General features: G+C 44.9%; 1 protein-coding gene across 1 annotated transcript in view; it reads left to right on the forward strand.

Moving 5' to 3' along the window:
- Positions 1-20,905, forward strand: part of IGDCC4 (immunoglobulin superfamily DCC subclass member 4) — a 705,186-nt gene that overhangs the window by 545,599 nt on the left and 138,682 nt on the right. The window contains exons 6-8 of the mRNA XM_078684077.1: positions 15,062-15,217; positions 15,691-16,101; positions 19,722-19,886. Of these exons, the coding sequence (XP_078540203.1) occupies positions 15,062-15,217; positions 15,691-16,101; positions 19,722-19,886 (732 nt within the window). The remainder of the gene's footprint in view (positions 1-15,061; positions 15,218-15,690; positions 16,102-19,721; positions 19,887-20,905) is intronic.

Raw genomic sequence — 20,905 nt, forward strand, 5'->3', positions numbered from 1 at the left:
AAAAAATCTTGGCACCCTTCAACATGCTAATGGACTCGGATGAGTCTGTCGATCCCCCCAAATCCACTTGTTCAACCCTCTCAAGTCCACACACATCCTGACACTGGCACCACCATCCTCAGGGATGAAGACAATCGGAGCCAACCATTACGAAGCCTCTATTTCTTCAATTCCTCCCAAATCCAACATTTTTTTAAGCTCCATTGTTAAAGGTTCCATTATGATGTTAGGCACTCTGCGCACCTTATGCACACATGGTTTGGCCCCCTTTTTCAAAATAATGCGATGTTCAAAACTATTGAGACATCCCAGCGTATCCGCAAACACCTCAGGAAAATGTTCAAAACACTCCACACGACAACTCTTAAAGACAACCAACATGACCTGGTCCTTAGGGTCACTGGCACCAGGATTCAAAATAATACCATAATCACACTGATGCCTCCACCCTAACAAGTTGTCACCCCTTTCAGCCATGTATATCTTCCAAACAGTATGTTTGCCTCTAAATTAAATTTTCGCTACAACATATCCAAGAATATTAATGCATGAACCTCCATAACTGAGGCAGAAGTGTCACATTACTTAATCCCACACTTTCATCCCACTGTTTGTTACCAATCATAATGAAAGGTGAACCAGAGTCAGCCAACACAACAAAATCTCGCTCGCCCACTGCAATGTCTCATTCCGGCATTATCACCTTTCCAGACCACCTAGCGCTATCTCAAATTTAAAAATTCTCTCTTCGTCACGCTTTCCTCTGTTAAACATCGCCAGATGCCCCTTTTTTGCCCGCTAAGCGCCAAGATGCCCCTTGGAGTGAACGTCGCGCTATACAAAAACTCTTTCATTCATTCAGAGTCAACTTGACCATCACCATCCTTAACACTCAAAAGTATGGTGCGTACAGCTTCAGACGTATTCTCAGTCACACGATTCCTCCCAGAGGATCTACACACTCGAGCATAATGACCTTTAATACCGCATTTCTTACACACCAACCCCCTAGCATAACAGTTGGGTTTATTTGATAGATGTGAAAAACTTCCACATCTATAACACCTCGTTTTTTGAGAGACATTGGTACCCTTGTCATGAAAATCACGATTAGAACTTTGCTGTCGGGTGTCAGGCTCAGGACGTGATTGAGCATCTCTGTCGAAGTTGTGCACGGCACATGTGTCTTTCTCAGACCTTTTTCCCTTATCATTGGCAGAAACTTTAGCAACATTATCAGAAAACGCTTGACAATTGTCAGAGTCTGACAAGGCATGAACGTCACCTTGACCTTCTTTCTTATCCTCAAGGTTCTTCCTCTTTTCTTTTACCCAAGTTGTTGTGTTTTCCACTCCTTCAACAATAGCTATAGCGTCTGCCAAAGACTGATTCTTAGCAGCTTCTGTGGTACACTGGTGCTGTTAGAGCATCTCACCAGCTGATCTCTCTCTAAGGAATCAGATAATTCACTAAATCTCCATGCTCGCGCAAGAGTCTTTAGTGATGCCACATAACTACCCACTCGCTCAAATGGCCCTTAAACCCTGGTAAAACATCTGCGATGTTCAAGGACTACATTAATGCGAGGACAAAAATACCTTTCCAGCATTATCATTGGCATTTCATAGACATCAGCAGGTTCTCCATCACTATTGCCAACAGGTATTAGAGCCATACTGTCATACATGTGCCTCCCCTCTACACCTAAATTTTGCAAAAGAATGGCCTGCTTTCTAAAGGCAGAAAATGTTTCCCCTCCAATAGCTAGATTATATGAATCAAAGAGATTCCTCCACCTTTTCCATGGAAGAATGGGATCCCCTTTCTCTAATAAGAATGCAGAGGGTTTCGACATGCTAGTTGTTGTGACCATGGTAGTAAAAAGGTGTAAAGAGGGAGGTTATATGATAACGTAAAGTGGAAATGGCACCATATCATGTGTTTTAGTTGCGAAATCTTGCTGTTGTAAAAACAAAGTCTAAATCTTTTGTTTATTTGAAAATATAATCCTTGATTTACTAAAATTCCTCAGTCACAGCAAAAACAAAATTTGTAATATTGCCAGTACAATCTGTAGTTCAAAGTTATTTTAAAATCTCACCTTATGATTGAGAAAAAAAAATGCCTTTGCACCGAAATCGGAGGTTAATCCAGTGCTTACCGTATCAGCAGCCACTTCACCAAGATGGCTGCACGTCGTGTAACGCAATGACGTGTACTTCGACGTTAGTGTAAGCTGTGTGTCAAGGCCAGAGATGCCAGAGGACTCGAGAAACAGGTGCTTGCGAGCTGGCAGTTGAACAGATGTGAGCCTCGCATGAGCAAAAACAACGGTTATTTTCCAAGTACTCACAATTATGAAGAAAAAATATGTGATGAAGGTCGGAAATCTGGCTCGTTCTTAGGGACAATTGACACAAGCAAAAATCTAGTTTACACAAACCTCAAATGCATTTTCCAGGTTAAAATCCATATGGTTAATTGGAATCTTCTAGGTTTCCTTTGTGGGTCCGCGTGTGCAAGCATGGAAATCGGTGGTCAGATCGCCTGTCCTCAATCAAGCGAAGTCACTCGTCGCCAGTATTAAATCCAAGATACTGTAGGTTTTAACATTGTTTTATTCATCAGAGAGAAACCACTGACATATCAGCTGGCCAGCTATGCATAGAATGCATGATCCATGACATTCTCATGAGATCACTTCATTCCATGGCATGAGCTGACATTCCAAATACAATCATGAACAAGTAGATTATAACAATTGTCTTGATGGATGGTGCTTTGCTTGACTTTGGTACATTTTGCACCACCTGACCATGTCCATTGGAATCATATGGTGGCTGCCTTATCACAAGTAATAAATACGGAAATCTTTTCAGCACTCACCCCCTAATGAAGACTGACATCCATGGACATTACCTGTGCACCAGATATCAAGTCTTTTAGGTGCGAAAGTCTTGCTTACCTAAGTTGCCTGGACTGGTAGCTCAGTGGAATAATGCGACAACTCCACGAATCCATGTTTGATCTCTTAGTCATAGGTTCAAATCTCTAATCCACTCAGCCTTTCATACTTCCACGTCTTCAAAACGAGTACCATTGAGTTGGGTAGCAATAGACCTCGCTTTACAAATGCACATTGTTACTTTCTCTTCACAAATGACCCCTTCCACTAATACAGGCACATAAACCCTGCCTTACCATGCAGTTCATGAACTTTCAGATGGAGAGACCGAATGGTTCCCATTAGCTCACACTTGATCCATCCAGTTTGACGCCACTGCGCCCTCATAAAATGCTGAAAATATTGTCCAGGGTTCAGGGGAGGCCGGTCTCTGCCTGTGGTGGTGCCCTCAAGCTCTCAGGCCTGCTGTTTCAATCACGAGGCAGTAGTCAGTTTGGCGGCGCCGCCTCGTCGACTGACCCGTAACACACGCTTCCGGCCGGCCTTTGATCCGTGGCGGGCTCGCTGATGTTTGTGACGTGACACTTTGAAGGTCCCGGAGAGGCGTCGAACTTATGAGCCTTCGTTGCTGTGTGTTCACGGGGCCCGAGAGACATCTGTTACTACTTTGGGAGTCTTTGTTATCTTCGAGTTTTACAAGTGTGACGTGGGGACAGCAGGTAACGCGAGCCAGAGATGCTTGTCAGCTTCGCTAGTCTGATTTAGTAGGTAATGTCCTTTCAGCGTAACACTTGGCCCACACGGGGAAGTTCAGAACAATTTTACTTATGCAGTGGGGGAGGTTTCATATATCATTCACTCTGGGGTGGCCAGAGTTTGAAAATCAAAATACCGAGCCGTTCCACAAACATAGATGTAGGACTACAAGCTTGCACTGAACGATGGTCGTAGAATGATTTAGTTGATACTAGCACTTATCTACCTAAGAAACACAGACAGTGAAACATTAAGGGTAATTAAGTGCAACATTTGCACACAGTTTCGTCTGTTAAACTTCTTTCTGATAAGTGCTGCTAACTAATTATGCATAGCTGCCAAGGTTTCAGATGGCTATGTGTGACATTTTCAGAATGTCAGTGGAATTATGAGTGACATTTCAATAACTAGGAGTGACACCTTTGCCCTTGCAAAATCCAGCAATGACGACGAGGGAAACATATAATGAATTAAATTAGAACAATAAGAAAATTGTAAAACTGCTGCAAAGCACCAGAAAGGCATTAGGCCTCAGGTTGAGCTACAGAGAAGTCTCAGGCATAGCCAGCAGCTAGGGCACTGTAGTGGTATAATTTTACTAATGAGTCTCTCTCTACACTTACATAGGTGTTTTGAAGTTATTCAAGGAATGGCCGGTTCAACTTGAGGCCGCCTAGCATGAATTAGTTAATATATAGAATGAAAGTTCTGCTCCACGTTCCATCCACATGCTCCAATAACCAAGTATTTTTGATGTGCTTCAACTCCAGTTTTAGTTAGACATTTGTGTACGACACGTATCCGTCCAGCCACCAAAGCCTCACAAACACGGGCACCACCTTCAAGAGACACTAACCCGCCTCCCCTGATCGACGGATTTAATTGCCTAGCATGACTAAAGTAAAGTACAATTAGAGTTTGTTGGCTGGCCCACAGCGAAGGGAAAACTAATTGAAGCAGACTGCAGCATGCACGACGGACATTTGGGGCATGGCAGCCGAGTCGAGCGAGTGGGCAATTATATGGAAGATCATGTGTTGTGAACTGCACAATAAAAGGTGTCATGCCGTCCATGTTGTGTGTGCGTGCTCAAGTTTCACGGACTATGTGCAAGTTTGTGTGTGGCTGCGAGTGCGAAGTGTGGCGCGTATTTGCCTTGAACTCGCAGGAGGTCGGAATGCAAAGCCGGGGTCACAGATCATTTTGACATTTATTGCCAGCGAGTACTCTATTTACGCCCCTCTCTAACTTCAGGGCCAGGAACTGCACACTTACACGAGAGCTGCTGCATTTCAGGCGATTTCGTCCGCCTAGCTCGCCTCTCCCTGTTGTGACCGGCCGCCCGAATCACTCAGGCTCGCTCGGGCCGGCCGGCTCAGCTGCACAGGCCTGGTGCTCTGGGGCCGCCGCAGTCTGCCCGGGTGTTCGAAGTGACTCACTCTGCCGCCCTCCGGGGGGCGTGGTGAGACAGACTGGGTCGGGCGCGCATGTTGCAGCGGCCACGGGATTCATTACCGTGCCGGCTTTGACCTCACCAAGACCAGCCTGCCTGGAGCCATTTCTGTGTTCATCTGCTGCCTGCCCATTAACTCACGAAAGTGAAAGTATGGCGCGCTAGCGCGTGGCGATTCACTACAGACTGTTGTTACATTGTAGTAAGCGGTGAACTCAGAACCGAGCCCCCAAGAAGTCTCCCATGCAGCAGGGGCTGCCTGCTTATGCCATTGTCACTACTTCTTTATAATAGCAGCGCTTGATAGGCACAGGTCCCTTTATGCGTGACTTTGCATTTCAGTGCGGTGATGCGGACCACCACACTGAAATGCGTTAGTATCACGCCTGATGCGTGATACTTGGCAGGGCTGATTCTGCACGGAAACAAAGAAAAACCTGCCCCAATTTGTGTTTAGTTGACCTTATCCGAATAAGGAGAGGTGCTAAATTTACGAAAATTTGACAGGTCCGAACATTCGGGATGCCTGTTCACCCTGCTGGCGGAAGGAACGTTTTACTGCACAATAAACTTTATGTACTTGCCACCAAACAAGTGAATTTATTTCTGATGACTAAGTATTCATACTGTCTATTTCACTGGTAGTTGTAATTCTGTTATCGACCTTGAAATGATCAACGTGTTTGCTGATCTGCAAGATTTCAAACATCAAAATCTGCAGGTTGCGCGCAGATTTCTCCAGGCAATATGGAACCCACTGATCTAATATACCAGTGTTTTCTACCTCAGTTCTGGGGTTGCCTGTTGCTGTGACTGCAGTCTTAATGCAGCCTCAATCACCTCTCATCATCACTTAATAGACCATAACAAAGGAAAGACGTGAGGGAAAGACGGGAAACAAAATATAGGAAAGGAGGGGTGGGGGCTAGCTCAACTGGTAGTTGCACAAGGACCATCACATGTGGGGTCATTAAGGGCAATATGTTCCATGCCCTGTAGTTGTGTCAATCATGTCTTGTCTCAGCCTATTAGAATATTTGTCTCTCGCCTTAGAATGTTGGTTGTTGCGGTGTATCTTTCCACCTCCACTCACGTGCTTGCATTGGAGTGCTTTCCAACTATATCCCTCATTATTTGCAGTAGAATTAAAACCCAGTAGGTCTGGGTCTAATGTGCTAATGCTTGCAGCATATGCATATTAAAACCAAACAAGCAATGAAAGGTGGAATGTATGGAAGGCAAATGAGCCTTCAATACAGCCACCTGTGGTTTCTTGGCTGATTTTAATGTGCATTCGATACCCATTATCACATTAAATATAGGCCTGTTTGCTTTCACGGTACTTGTTTTATTAATTATGTGGGACCTGGCAAGGAAACGCTACTAAATGACTCCAGATGCTGTATAAAAAAACTTAGGAATACCTCTCTGGAGGATAATTTTAGTTGTGGTCTAGAGACAGCTTTTGCTTTTTCTCCAGTCTCACATTTTACATTCATAATAAAAATACATATGTATATTATTACATATGCTTTCAGCCGGCCCTTTACCTTCTTCGGACTGTTCAGGTGTCATTCACATTTAGCATTTGCCCACCATGGCATACAGCATGGGGCAATGGGTAAACCACTTTAGCCACTGGCTCTCTACACTGTGAGTAACTGCATTTTTCTTATGCACATGTGTACATATGCCTAAAAGGTAATCCATCTCAGTGTCAACACTGATGGGCAAATCCCCGCTTAAATGTCTGGGGTCATTTTTATCTTTTTTATGGCAAACAGTTGCCAGCCACCTCTAGATAGCAGAATTATTAATGTTTATTAACTTTTAATGCATACCACGTATGTTTGCATAAAATGAGTACATACAAAATTGTTGGCTGCCAAGGCCAGACCCAGTAGGTTTGCCAGTGCTAGTTTATACTTTGAATCTGGTGCTTTTGTCAACTAACATGATGGAAAAGTTGGGGCGTACATATAGTGTTATTACCCAGCCCCCACAAAAACCTCTGACAAGCCTGAATTGCTCAAAATCGTTAGGCCCTTATTTGATAACTGGGACAAACTGATAACCCCCAAGGATAAGCCCTCTTCACATACGCACACAGAAATAGGATTGATAGGCAATTGGCATTGCTTCAATTTAGAATTCAAGATCAGAACACACTTACAGCGCAGCCTACTGATAAGGTGGTGTTGACCCCAAAGTATAACGGTAAGCAGCTCCAGGACTGTAACGACTGGTTTTCAGGTGCTTAGCTCAAACCCTGATACACTCGTATGCTACCACAGCAGTGAGAACCCTGCTCTACCTCTGTTATACTGGAAGTGTAATTTTCCTGGCATCCGGTTGGCACTAGATTGCCAAATACCTTGTCAGTCAAGCACCACTTCCCTGTGCGTCGTAACTTCAAGTACTGTTGTGTCCTATACCAAAGGAAGCGTTTGAATAATCTCTTTGACAGAGGTACAGTTGAGCTGCTGTGAATGTGTGTTGCACCCCTGACGGTCCCTGTCATGACACTCATCCTGTTTCATGTGCAGTCTACGTGACCTAGTGCCACCTGCGCCCAGCAGTGCGCTATGCACACTTTGTTGGATGACGCTGCTCGCATCCTACTGCAGGTCCCCTGTGGTTGAGAGGCAGGCAGCTGGCCCAACCTGGAGTTGAACATTTCAGCCTGATCTGTGATGTGAGTAGCAGATCATCTCACATTAGGAGCAATGTAGAATTGTAGCAACCTTGGTTGGGCATATGAGAGTTATTTGATGACTTTAGAGGTCAACTGAGCGATTAGGTACATTAAATAAATTGTTGTTAATGCTCCTATGTAATGTAGGTTCGCCTAGCTGGAGGAAAGACTGGATTCTGTTAGAGACATATGGCAGGGAATTAAGCTTTAACCCTTTCTTTACAATGGTAGGCAAGTGCATTTGGCCAGAGAAAATTTTGAACAATCCGGGTTTGTCATCATCATGGACAAGTCTGGTCATTCTCCAAATCAGAGAATAGACTTTCTGGAGATCACGGTTGAGAAAGAGGCACTGAAACTGATTAAGTCGCATAATTTCAAGCCATTGTTCTGTACCAACTCCATTATCAAATATTCCACCTCTGGAAGAGTCTTAGAAAACGTAGGTCTCACATGAACTTGGTACCTCTTCTCACCCTTTATTGACACTGAATTAGCTTTAAAATAACACGCAGCGTCTTTGGTCGCGACACAGAATGTAAACAGTCCTAGTTCCTATGAAAGTTCCTATGAAAGGAAGTGTGCCTTTTACTAAGGGCACGGAGGCAAGCATGATCCCACCTTCGGCTATAAACCATTAAGATATTGCTTAGTAATCTTTGATTGGGAACTTGATGATGCTTCCAACTTCCAATGCCAGTTTTACAGGATGCTTTCTCATTGTTGCTTAGGAGTAGAGATGATGCAGATCTGATCAGGAAGGCCCGGATTTTGTACTGCAGTTGTCAACTGCAGAACCACGGGATGTGGAAAACGAACTGATGATCATGTGAACTGAAAGAGTTACTTCAATGATTCATTTCTTCCAAGTTCATGATATGTGACTTTGGCAGTGAAATTATTTTGTTCTTTGCAATTAAAAAATATATATCTATTGCTCGTCTTATGCTTTGATCTAATTTTCTTGACAAGTCATTTGAAAAAAAGAGCGCCGACGAGAGGGTGTGCCATTATATTGTATATAAAGACCTCATTAATAAGTAAAAAATTACAACACACCCATCATATCTGCAATTACATTTTAAAAAATCAGCAACTTTACACAATTTGTAATGCACTGCCTTTTAGGATGAGTAAATTAGGGATCAGTAAATAGCAAAAACCAAGCTTGCAGGACTGAAATGATGTGTCTCAGTGGATGGAGCGTCACTCCGGATCTTTCCCACCATTGTGATGGCATTCGTGAGACTCCACCATTTCTGCAGGAGTTTAGCAAGGCATAGACTCTCACAGGAAACCTAGAGTTGTTACCTGCCTCAAAAGACACAACTTTGGTTCGAACAATGTCCATCGTGAGATATCCTCACTCCTTGCACCTAGTATCTGAATGGCTGGGGCAACCTGGAAATTTGTGTTCGAGGCATATGGGCTGCAGATGGTACATTTATGAATAGATCGCCATCTGGTGTTGGGCTCGGATGATTGCACTTGTTTTTCTTCTGGAGAAGTCTTTGTCGTCATCGATGACTCCTCCTCTAGGTGCTAGTCCATCCTTAGATTGTTTTTTCCGCCATCGGGTTCAGATGAGGATCGAAGCGCTCCGGATCGTCTTTGATAAAGAAAGTGATATTCGGCGCGTAACCATTTCCAATTCGACTGTATCGTTATCGAACGCGACTACACTTCCATCTCGACGCGTTTCGAAGAACGAAGACTACGGGAAGACCAGCTCGACGTAGTCCAGCCCGGAGTCCATGGAAAGGACTCCATTCAAAAAATGTCCAGCGTGTGGTGCTAAGTTCCCACATAAGGACCTACACGAGGTGTGCAACCTCTGCTTGTCCCCTGAACACGAATCCAGGGACTGTGAGGCCTGTGCAGCATTTTCCTCAAAATCGACGATTAGAAACCGTCGAGCCCGAAGACACGAGGTATCGAGAATGCAGTCACAAGCAATCCCGGAGCTGTTCGAGGACCAGCACCCAGAAGAGGAGGAAGAAGAGGCCGACGAGGCGGGGTCTGAAGCGGACGAGTCCGACGTTGAGGAAATCGACGTCCAACAAACCGTGAGTGACGACGTCCCTTTACCAAAGAACAGACCCCGCACGGTGTCGACCCCGCCCTCGAGCCCGGTCAGACAACCGAAAAAAGTTTCAGACGCCCCGCCTTCGGGCCCAGCAACGAAACCGAAACCGAAACACTCGGTCTCCCATCATGGTGGTTCCGATAAACGACCCACCCCGACATCGACACCGAAGCTCCATATCAAGGAAAGCTCGAAGTCGAAACAGTCCATGTCGACACAGAAACACGCTTCGACGTCGAAAACAACATCGACACCGAAGACACCCTCGACACCGAAGACATCGGATCCGAATAAAATCTCGGTGCCGAAAATACAAATGGACAGTCAGAAGAAAAAACACCTTTCGGACCCGAAAACTCCGGTACCGACACAGGAATATAAAACCGATCCTAAACAAAAGACTCTGTTTATTGATCCACAAACTGGCAAGGTAGTCACAGAACTACCCAAAAAGAGGAAAAATGAACAATCGGACGACAAAACTCCTCCGAAGAAGAGAACAATGGGGACAAATACAACTCCTCCCCCTTCCCCACATCCTAGAGACACACCCTCTTCTCCTATTCCTCACAATAGGCCAGCTATTCCTCCCACACGACCATCTACACCTACAACAGATGTAGAAAGTGACACAGGGGAGGGAGAGCATCCTGGGGATGATGAAGACACGATCCCAGAGGACGCAGACCCATGGGAACAGTACAATGTAGGGTCAGATAACGATAACGACCCTGAATTGTATCCGTCAAAACCTTCACCTCCTGATGATAATACTGGGTTTGCACAACTCATTGATAGAGCAGCAAAATACCACAAGGTAGAACTACATGCAGAACCTCAAATAGAGGATTTCCTATTAGAAACACTACCGGCTGCACAAAAAACATCAGGAACACTACCAATGCTTAAGGGCCTTCTCAATCACACATCAGAGATATTCAAAGACCCGGTGAGGGCTAGGGTACTGAACCCAAGAATTGATAAGAAATATAGGGCAGCTCCAAAAGACCCAATATTCATCAAGGGACAAATTCCTCTAGACTCACTAGTGGTCACAAATGCTCGTAAGAGAGCAAACTCTTTATCTACAGGAGAAGCTCCACCTCCTGACAAAGAGTCTAAGCTAATAGATGCTTCTGGCAAGAGAGTTGCATCTCAAGCAGCAAACAGCTGGCGCATAGCTAATACACAGGCACTACTTGCAAGGTATGACAGAGCGCATTATGATGAGTTAGAGAAACTCATCACACATCTCCCTAAAGAACATCAAAAGAGGGCAGATCAACTCATACAGGAAGGGAAGTTAATTACTAACACTTCAATAAAGTGCGCCCTAGACGCGGCAGACACTGCAGCAAGATCCATAAACACAAGCATCATGTTAAGGAGACATGCATGGCTCAGGGTTTCAGGGTTCAAACAAGAGGTGCAAACTTCATTACTGAACCAACCTTTTGATGAGAAAACACTTTTCGGCACAGGGACAGATGAGGCCTTAGAAAAGAGGAAAAAGGATACGGAAACGGCTAAATCAAAGGGAGCATTGCAACAGCCGACCCAAAGAGGTTCCTTTCGTAGGTCCGCCTATAGAGGAGGATCCAAAAATACAGGTACAAGCCAGCAACAAACCTCTTTTACACCGACATCACCCAGAGGTAATTCTAGAGGTAGTTACAGAGGTAACAACAGCAAGGGAAGAGGACGCGGAAACAACAACAACCGCAACTCTCCAACCCCAAAGCAGTGACTTCATACAGCTCCCCCCAGACCATATAACACCGGTCGGGGGACGCCTATCACAGTTCCTACCTGTCTGGGAAAACATCACATCAGACAAGTGGGTGAGACAAATTATCCAACATGGTTATTGCCTGGAACTCACATCTACCCCACCAAACATCCCCCCCAAACAGCGTCCAATGAAACAAGATCACTTAACACTGTTAAAACAAGAAGTACTATCTCTGCTGCAAAAGCATGCCATAGAGAAGGTTCCAAAGCAACAACAAGGAACAGGAGTGTACTCCCTATACTTCCTAATTCCAAAAAAGGATGGGTCTCTAAGGCCAATACTAGACCTAAGACCTCTCAACGCATACATAAATTCGGAACATTTCCACATGGTCACGCTCCAACAAGTACTTCCTTTACTGAAGAAAGGGGACTTTCTTTCTACACTGGATCTAAAAGACGCTTACTTTCATATCCCGATTCACAAAGCCCACAGGAAATATCTAAGGTTGGTGGTAGAAGGACAACATTATCAGTTCAAAGTCCTTCCGTTTGGTGTCACGACGGCGCCAAGGGTGTTCACAAAATGCCTAGCGGTGGTTGCAGCCCACCTAAGGAGACAACAAATACATGTCTTCCCATACTTGGACGACTGGCTAATAAAGGCCAAGTCACAAAGAGAATGTCTTCAGAACACACAGAAGACAATTCACATGCTGCACCAACTAGGGTTCACTGTGAACTACACAAAGTCACACCTGCAACCAAGCAAGGTTCAACAATATTTAGGGGCTACTATAGACACAGAAAAAGCCAAAGTATATCCCAATCCAGTCAGGATCCAAACAATGCTTACAATCATTCAAAAATTTCAACCACAACACTCATTAACAGCAAGAGTGTTCATGCAGCTAGTAGGGATGATGTCATCCTGCATACTGCTAATACCATATGCCAAACTACAAATGCGTCCGCTACAAGAATGTTTAGCGACACAGTGGAATCAGGCTCAAGGACAGATTACAGATCTGGTGTTGGTAGACGACCGCACACACCGCTCTCTGAAGTGGTGGAACACAACAAACATTGCCAAGGGGCGGTCGTTCCTAGAACCAATTCCACAGGTGACAATAACAGCGGACGCATCGCTTACGGGATGGGGAGCGCATATGGAGAAATATACAGTACAAGGAAGATGGAGTGTGCAGGAAAGAAGGCTGCACATCAATCATCTAGAACTACTAGCAGTGTTTCTAGCATTGAAAGCCTTTCAAATGCATGTTACCAACAAAGCAGTCCTGGTCAGAACAGACAACATGACAGCAATGTATTATATTCAAATACAGGGGGGGACGCACTCTCTCCAACTATCCAGACTAGCGCAGGAAATTTGGAGATGGGCCATTCCTCAAAACATCTATCTGTTAGCAGAACACCTACCAGGAGTTCAAAACCAGATGGCAGACATCTTAAGCAGACAGTCCGAACAAATACACGAATGGGAACTACACCAACAAATACTGCAACCATTCTTCCAAAGATGGGGACAACCAGAGATAGACCTCTTTGCCACTCATCAGAACGCAAAATGCCAAAGCTTCGCGTCCAGGTACCCACACCACCTGTCGCAGGGCAATGCATTATGGATAAATTGGTCCAACAAATTTGCATACGCTTTTCCCCCCTCTCCCACTAATCCCATTAGTGGTCAGAAAGCTGCAACAACACTCAATGACCATGATACTAGTAGCACCCACGTGGGCACGACAACCGTGGTTCACCACGCTCTTGCAACTCTCACAAGTGCCACACCAAAAGCTAAGAATTCTACCCATGCACCTTACACAGAACCATGGAGAAATAATGCACCCAGATCCCACACAACTGAACCTAGCGATCTGGCTCCTGAAATCCTAGAATTTGGGTACTTAGATCTACCCCCAAATTGCATGGAGATAATTAAGCAAGCGCGACGTCCCACCACCAGAGCATGCTACGCAGCTAAGTGGAAGAGGTTTGCTATATACTGTACCACTAATAATATCAACCCTCTGGACGTATCAACAAAGGAGATTATTTGCTACTTACTACACTTACAGCAATGTAATCTCGCGTACACATCTATCAGAGTACATCTAGCAGCTATAGCAGCGCACCTACAAAACAGGCAGCACATATCCCTGTTTAGAGTGCCAGCGATAAAAGCCTTCATGGAAGGCCTTAAGAGAGTCATTCCACCAAGATTACCACCTTCCCCAGTCTGGAACCTCAACGTAGTACTCACCAGACTAATGGGACCACCTTTCGAACCTATGCATAGGTGTGAAATACAATTCCTTACATGGAAGGTGGCCTTTCTTATAGCCATTACCTCACTCAGGAGAGTAAGTGAATTACAGGCATTGACAATACAAGAACCATTCCTACAATTACATCAGAATAAAGTGGTTCTTAGAACAAACCCAAAGTTCTTGCCTAAAGTAATTTCAGCATTTCACATCAATCAACCGGTGGAACTACCAGTCTTTTTCCCAAAACCACAGACGGTAGCAGAAAGGGCCCTACATACACTAGATGTCAAAAGGGCCATTTTGTACTTCATAGAAAGGACACAAAATTTCAGGAAAACTAAACAACTATTTGTAGCATTTTCCCCAACACATAAGGGCAATCCTATCTCTAAAGCAGGCATCGCTAGATGGATTGTAAGATGTATACAAATATGTTACATAAAAGCAAAGAGAACATTAACTGTTCCTCCTAGAGCTCAGCTAGGAGCCTCTATGGCATTCTTAGGAAACATTCCTCTAGATGACATATGCAGAGCAGCAACTTGGTCTACACCACATACCTTTACAAAGCACTACTGTGTTGATGTGCAGGCTACACAACAAGCCAGAGTGGGCCAAGCTGTATTAAAAACTCTATTTCAAACAGTTGCGACAGACACGGGTGACCACCGCTAGGGAGGTAACTGCTGTATAATCTATTCATAAATGTACCATCTGCAGCCCATATGCCTCGAACGGAATATGCTACTTACCAGTATGCATCTGTTCTTGGCATAGAGGGCTGCAGAGTGGTACATGCCCTCCCTGCCTCCCCGGAAACCAGTGTCTGTCCCAACATTGTCTTATTTAGATACATTTACATGGGCATATCTTTATGTATTATACTACACTACTCCATCTAACCCTACTATGGCAAAACAATCTAAGGATGGAGCCGATGCCCATGCGCACTAGCACCTAGAGGAGGAGTCATCGATGACGACAAAGACTTCTCCAGAAGAAAAACAAGTGCAATCATCCGAGCCCAACACCAGATGGCGATCTATTCATAAATGTACCACTCTGCAGCCCTCTATGCCAAGAACAGATGCATACTGGTAAGTAGCATATTCCTAATGAGGAGTTGTTTCTTTTTTATTTGCAGATGGGAAGCCGATTGCACCGGATGTGATTGTTCTTGGTGAAGCTAACCTCCTCATCGCACATGCTCAGCCACATCACTCTGGGGTCTATGTCTGCCGTGCCAACCGACCACACACCAGGCACTTTGTCAATGCCTCAGCAGAGCTACGGGTGCTTGGTAAGTGCAGGGGTAACTAGGCAGTCAATGCCTTCAAAACGAATTATGACTCAGCAAATACAGCATCACATATGTGGCAAGATTTAACAATTCCTTTATGTAGTTGTTCTGGCCAGAGTAACACTGGAAACTATATAGGATTTGCTTTACCGAGGGCAGATGGGGAAGGTGTAAGGCTAGAAGAACCCTGTGGTCCTTATCTACTGTCAGAATGCATGCAGCTCAGCTTCCCAGACTCAGTGTATGTTCGAGAAAAATGCACAAATAGACTCCTGCACAATTTCTAAAATCAAATAGCAAAAACATGTGTATTTGCATTTGATATAAAGTGTTCACATATCACGTCAACATTCTTTGTGATCCTATCTAATATCCGTACCAATAGAGATGTTATTTTTTTTATCCCTAATGGCAGTGGTGTATTTTTGGGTATCCTCTCAGTAGTGATTGTCCCACATTATTGTATTTCTCAGCTCCTCCCGTTATCACCCACCACCCCGAGAATGTGTCCCGCCCTCCAGCCAGCACAGCCAGGTTTGTCTGCAATGTAGAAGGAGAGCCCACCCCGTCCATTTTCTGGCTGAAGAATGGCTCACCAGTCCTGCCCAATGGGCGGGTGAAGACCCCCAGCACCGGCAGCCTGGTCATCACCCAGATTGGACTGGAGGATGCGGGATACTACCAGTGCATCGCAGATAACAGCCTGGGGACCGCGTGCGCCACCACTCAGCTGTCCGTCATCGTCCGTGAAGGCTTACCCAGTGCCCCAAAGGGTGTCACGGCAGTGCCTTTGTCAAGCACCGTGATAGTCGTTTCATGGGAGAGGCCGGAGTATAACAGCGAGCAGATCATCGGATTCTCTCTCCATTACCAGAAATCCATTGGTAAGTGGGGACTCTGTGAAATAGATGAAGGCTGTATGTAGTGGGTGAAGGCTTCGTACAGTCTGGTGTCTTCTGCATGCAGTATGGTGTATTTTTTCCATGAAAGTTGGAGGCTTTGCGCAGTGGGTGGAGCCTCCCTGTGGTGGGTGTAGATTATCTGCTTTGGCTGAAGGTTCCCAACTGTGCTCAGGGGCTGTCTGTAGCTGGTGATGGGTTCCTACGGTGGATGGTGACCCAGTACAGTGGGTGGGGGATCTGCATTTATGGCGAAGGTTACCTGTGGTCTGGAGGTTCAGTATCCCAGTTAGAGACTCTTTTTTCTGGGAAATCTGTCTCTCCCTCTCAACACCATGTTCTTTTATACACTGGCTCTTCAGTGGTCTCTCAGGCTTTCCGAAGTTAATCGGCCTCGTGTGTATCAGCTGAATATTGAGCATTCCCTCCATCATTAGTTGTGTACACTACAGTGGAATCTCACTAATTGTTCATAGCTCCATCCTCATACATTGCAGTACAATCTAATTAACTCCACGTTACCGAAATATTACTGTTTAATATTTAATATTTCCCAAGCTAAACTGCTCTTCAGTGAAATCTCATCATCCCCTTGACCATCTTCCTCATCGCAGACTTTACAGTGCTGGGGGGAGTTATCACCCTGTAGATAAGAAACTCATTTTCTTTCTCTAAAGTTCAAAAGAAATTCGTTTCTTGCCTCTTTTTATTTAACTTAGGGCTCTGCCCCTTCTGCCTGTAACTTGGCCATCTGCCCAGCCTGCCACCTGTGTTTTGCTTCCATTGGAGACTAGTCACTTTGTGTTCTCTGCTGCCTGAAGGGCAGGTAAATGCTTGAAAGCACCTGGCCAAGGCCATGCGTTGCTCTCTCACACAACATTAATTGCAGGCCTTTCTCGTGGGGGCCTGTTCTGACATCCAGTCATAGTCAGTGATGCTTCAGATGGAGTGGAGTTGGAGTGGGTGTCATGCTCAGTGTGTCTGGCTCTTTCACGGTCCCCAGCTCGCACTGCACCATACATGTCAAATGTGTTGGAATACATGCCATAGCCTTGTTATGTACTTTGTAGTAGTAGTGACTGGGGTTTTACTATAGTCCGCAGCCTGGTACAATGCACCTGTTGATGGTGCCAGGCCATGTGCACACCAAGCGTGGTTCGGCTTACATTATTGATACTGGGGCACTTGGTGGCTTTGACTGTTCACCTCAGGAAGTCTGAAACTGCTATTGTACTCATTGACTTTTCACCAGCTAGAGGTAGGCTATGTTTGTCTTTGCTGGTGGAAAGATAAGCAGTGTCTTCAGTACCTATGGTTCCTGCCTTTGGCTTTTGGAGCTGCCTGGGTCCTTGTCGATGCTCAAACTATGGACTTTGTTCCGATAGCTCAGCAGACTCCTGGATGAAGGGACATAACCATTGGCTCCGTGGAGTCTCTTCTTTTACTCCCCTACAAGGCTGTAGCATGCTTCTCTCACACTCCACACGGTTGTATTTGGCCACAGTATCTGGGATTTCCAGTGCCCTCTCCTTCAATTGTGGTGTAATATCAAGTCCCACTGAGCACAGATGCTGATGGTGGCGCCCACTGTCCAGGTTTTGCCGTCAAAGGTCTTTGAAGGTGACTTCAGCCAAAGAAAGGCCCCAGGACTACCAGGCACTGTAGTTATAGGCTTCTGTGACCTCTTTTCACTGCCCTTCCTCTGTGTTCCTGGATTTTAGCATCTGTATTATCTTGTTCAATTCTAAGCCCACACAGTCTGTCTTGGCACTGCCCATGGAAGGTTTGAATGCTTGGTTTATATGTAGGCCATCAACACTCATCTGGCGGGCTACTTACTACAAGAGCAATCTATGTGTCCACAGTGTTGTAATGGTCCTCCCTGTCAACTGCTCTGTCACTAAACATCAGGATATGAGGTCCATAAGTACCCCATACCTGAGACTGTGCTCACACCCTCTTTAGACACAGGAACATCATAGAGTTGCATTCAGTATTTTTTCTTTAAATGCCTCCCTAGCTTGTGACTTGTGTTCTAGGCAAGTTTACAGGTATAATAGCAAAGGAGGTTCTTCGACTGGCACGAAGTGTCAGAGTCTTGTTCACAGAATACCACTGTCCGGCGGTCCTCTCAGGACGTTGATTCTGCTTCATGGACACATGAACTGGCTCCACATATTCAGGCCGCTTGATTCTGCAACTTAAAGCCACAACTTCTCACATCTCGGGTTCTCCAGGTCATATGCACGAATCCAGTCAGCTTTTCAAGTTGATAAGTCATGTACTAATTAAGTTTGTTAAAAACATCAGCACACACTATTATTACTCCCCTCTTGAGTTCGGTTAGCACACCTTGTACAGGAATTCTCCGGGTGGTCCTACAAATTGTTTCAGTATGACCTTGTCTTCCTATGTTGATGTTGGTGTAGTGTCAATAAGGCTGTCCTGTCGGGATGAGCAGAACTGACCGGTGCAGCACTGGTGTAGACACAGTGGTGGCAACTGTATTTGATGTAGATTCAAGAGGCATTCCCTTGGTGGGCGGGGAGGTATTGTGCTGCCTCACATGAACTGGTGCTAGGCCATTGGCTATATTTCAAAGGGTCCCATCAAAGGAATTTGGTCATAAGTCATCTGTCCTGTGCTTGATTTTCATAAATGTTCATTCCAAGTTTTACTGTTGGATGGTAGTCCACATATGGCACAGTAGTCAGGCTTTGTCTTTTTCGCTTCCTGTATGGTGAAGGACCATCAAGGAAGACCATCTACTGTGCATTTTCTAGTCTGATATTTATAAGACAAGAGTGAAAGAAGCAAGAGAGCCATGTAATAGGCAGAATGATAACATGACTAAAAAGAAAGTTCAAGGGCAGAATTCCTCTTTTCCTGCTGGTAAGTACTTCTCTGTCTACTGTGTGAGGATTTACTCAATAAAGTAAGCGCTGTATCGAGGGCACTCAAGCTCCTCAGTGAAGCTCCAGTTGTTGCCCAATATCATTGCTTTATGTACTTCACTGGAGACACATTCATACAACTAAATCATGACTCATACAGTCCAGTGGAGTTACTTATTCCAAAGATGACCGCACTCGTACACTCCAGAGGAGCATCAGTATTTGCCCCACTTCACAGCCTTCAGATATTTCAGTGCTCTTTCATTTATTCACCCCTGCACCGTCCTCATAAACCTCAGTGCACTCTCATTCATTCCCTACATAGCTAGCCTTGAAATGTTGTTCGGTCGCATCACTGATATATTCAACCAGACTCAAGCGGTCCCTCACACCCCTGACTTGCTGGTCTTTTCCAGTATCTCAGTGTACAATTTTATGCACTACAAATATACTGTCTGTATTTAGCTAGTTATCCTGCCTCCTTCTACTGATCTTCAGCCCACAAGTAGACCAATAGCATGTATGTATCTGGTAGGAATTCGGTTGCCATTACTTAGTGAGAAGAGGTTATTATCCCTTGCATATATATCTCTTTGCACTGTTCATCCCATGATGTAAATGATGTGGTGCTCTTGTAAGAGACATATAATGCGGTCTGTGACGTTTGGCCACACTCATTCCCTACCTGATGTCCTGAGCTCTGTCTTCTAGGCACAGACAACATTGAGTACCAGTTTGCTGTGAATAACGACACCCTTGAGTTCCACGTCAAAGACCTGAAGCCGAGCACCAGCTATGTCTTCTATGTCGTTGCGTACTCCCAGCTGGGGGCCAGCCGCTCTTCTTCGCCCGTCACCGTGAAGACCTGGGATGATGGTAAGTGGCATCACCCGCTGCATGGTTTGTGAGACTCTACATTTTCCAAACAATCTCACTTTAGGAGAATCTAAAATTAGTTTAACAATATTAATAACTTGCCTTTATATAACACCTAATACTGCAATCTGGATATTAGTACAGGCTGTTTGGTTAACTAATTAATGGTACATATTTGAAAGATGGGAAGTTGAAAGGAGGAGCCTTTGTCATCCTGCAGGTCACACGCAAAGAATCCATTCAACTAAATTAGCCATCATGGGGGTTCACACTTTAACTACCTTCTAATTGTGATTTTAAATAGCTTTTTCCAACATGGTTTATCCCTGAATAGGCAGCCTATGCTACATGTTCTGGTAAATGTTTCTCTTCTCTTGTGAATATAATGCGGATAGAGATAGAGGACACAGGCCAATAACAGAATCCTTTTTTCAGAGAACAGCTGGTCTAAAATTGTAAAATAACCACCTTTCTACCACTGCATGGGTCAAAATGGAGGAAACCGGGTAAGCCTCCTTCGCCGCGGCAATGCTAGTTCTTGTGTTTATTTCCCCTGACATGTCTTTCCCTATTAATAAAATAAATTGAAAGTGTCTCAAAAGAAATTGTAGGAAGACAGAAGGATATCTCGTTTGCACACACTGCAGCAAGGGTGCCAGGATTCTAAAATACTGTGTTGAACTTGCTTGAAGGGGTGAGGACACTGCGGTGGTATGTGCAGTCCAGACCAGTTCTGTTCTGTCAAGGCAGTTTATTGTACCCCCTTGTTTGTGCAGGTTGACACTTGTGATGTAGAGTGTTTTCACAAGTCCCATTAGTCTGTGCTACCATGCAACCACGCTGCACTCCTTAGGGGGTTCACCTTGACCAGACTGAGGTACAGGTGAAAGACAGATAGATAGGAAACCGTACTAAAAATCAGCATCACATATCAGCATTTCAGATGGGCAGAACATTCACCATACAAAATCTTGTCACATTTTTTTTGTTGAAAATAGTAATTTATTTATCTTGCCCCA

Source organism: Lissotriton helveticus, chromosome 3_1, assembly GCF_964261635.1.
Source record: "Lissotriton helveticus chromosome 3_1, aLisHel1.1, whole genome shotgun sequence".
NCBI classification, from domain to species: Eukaryota; Metazoa; Chordata; class Amphibia; order Caudata; family Salamandridae; genus Lissotriton; species Lissotriton helveticus.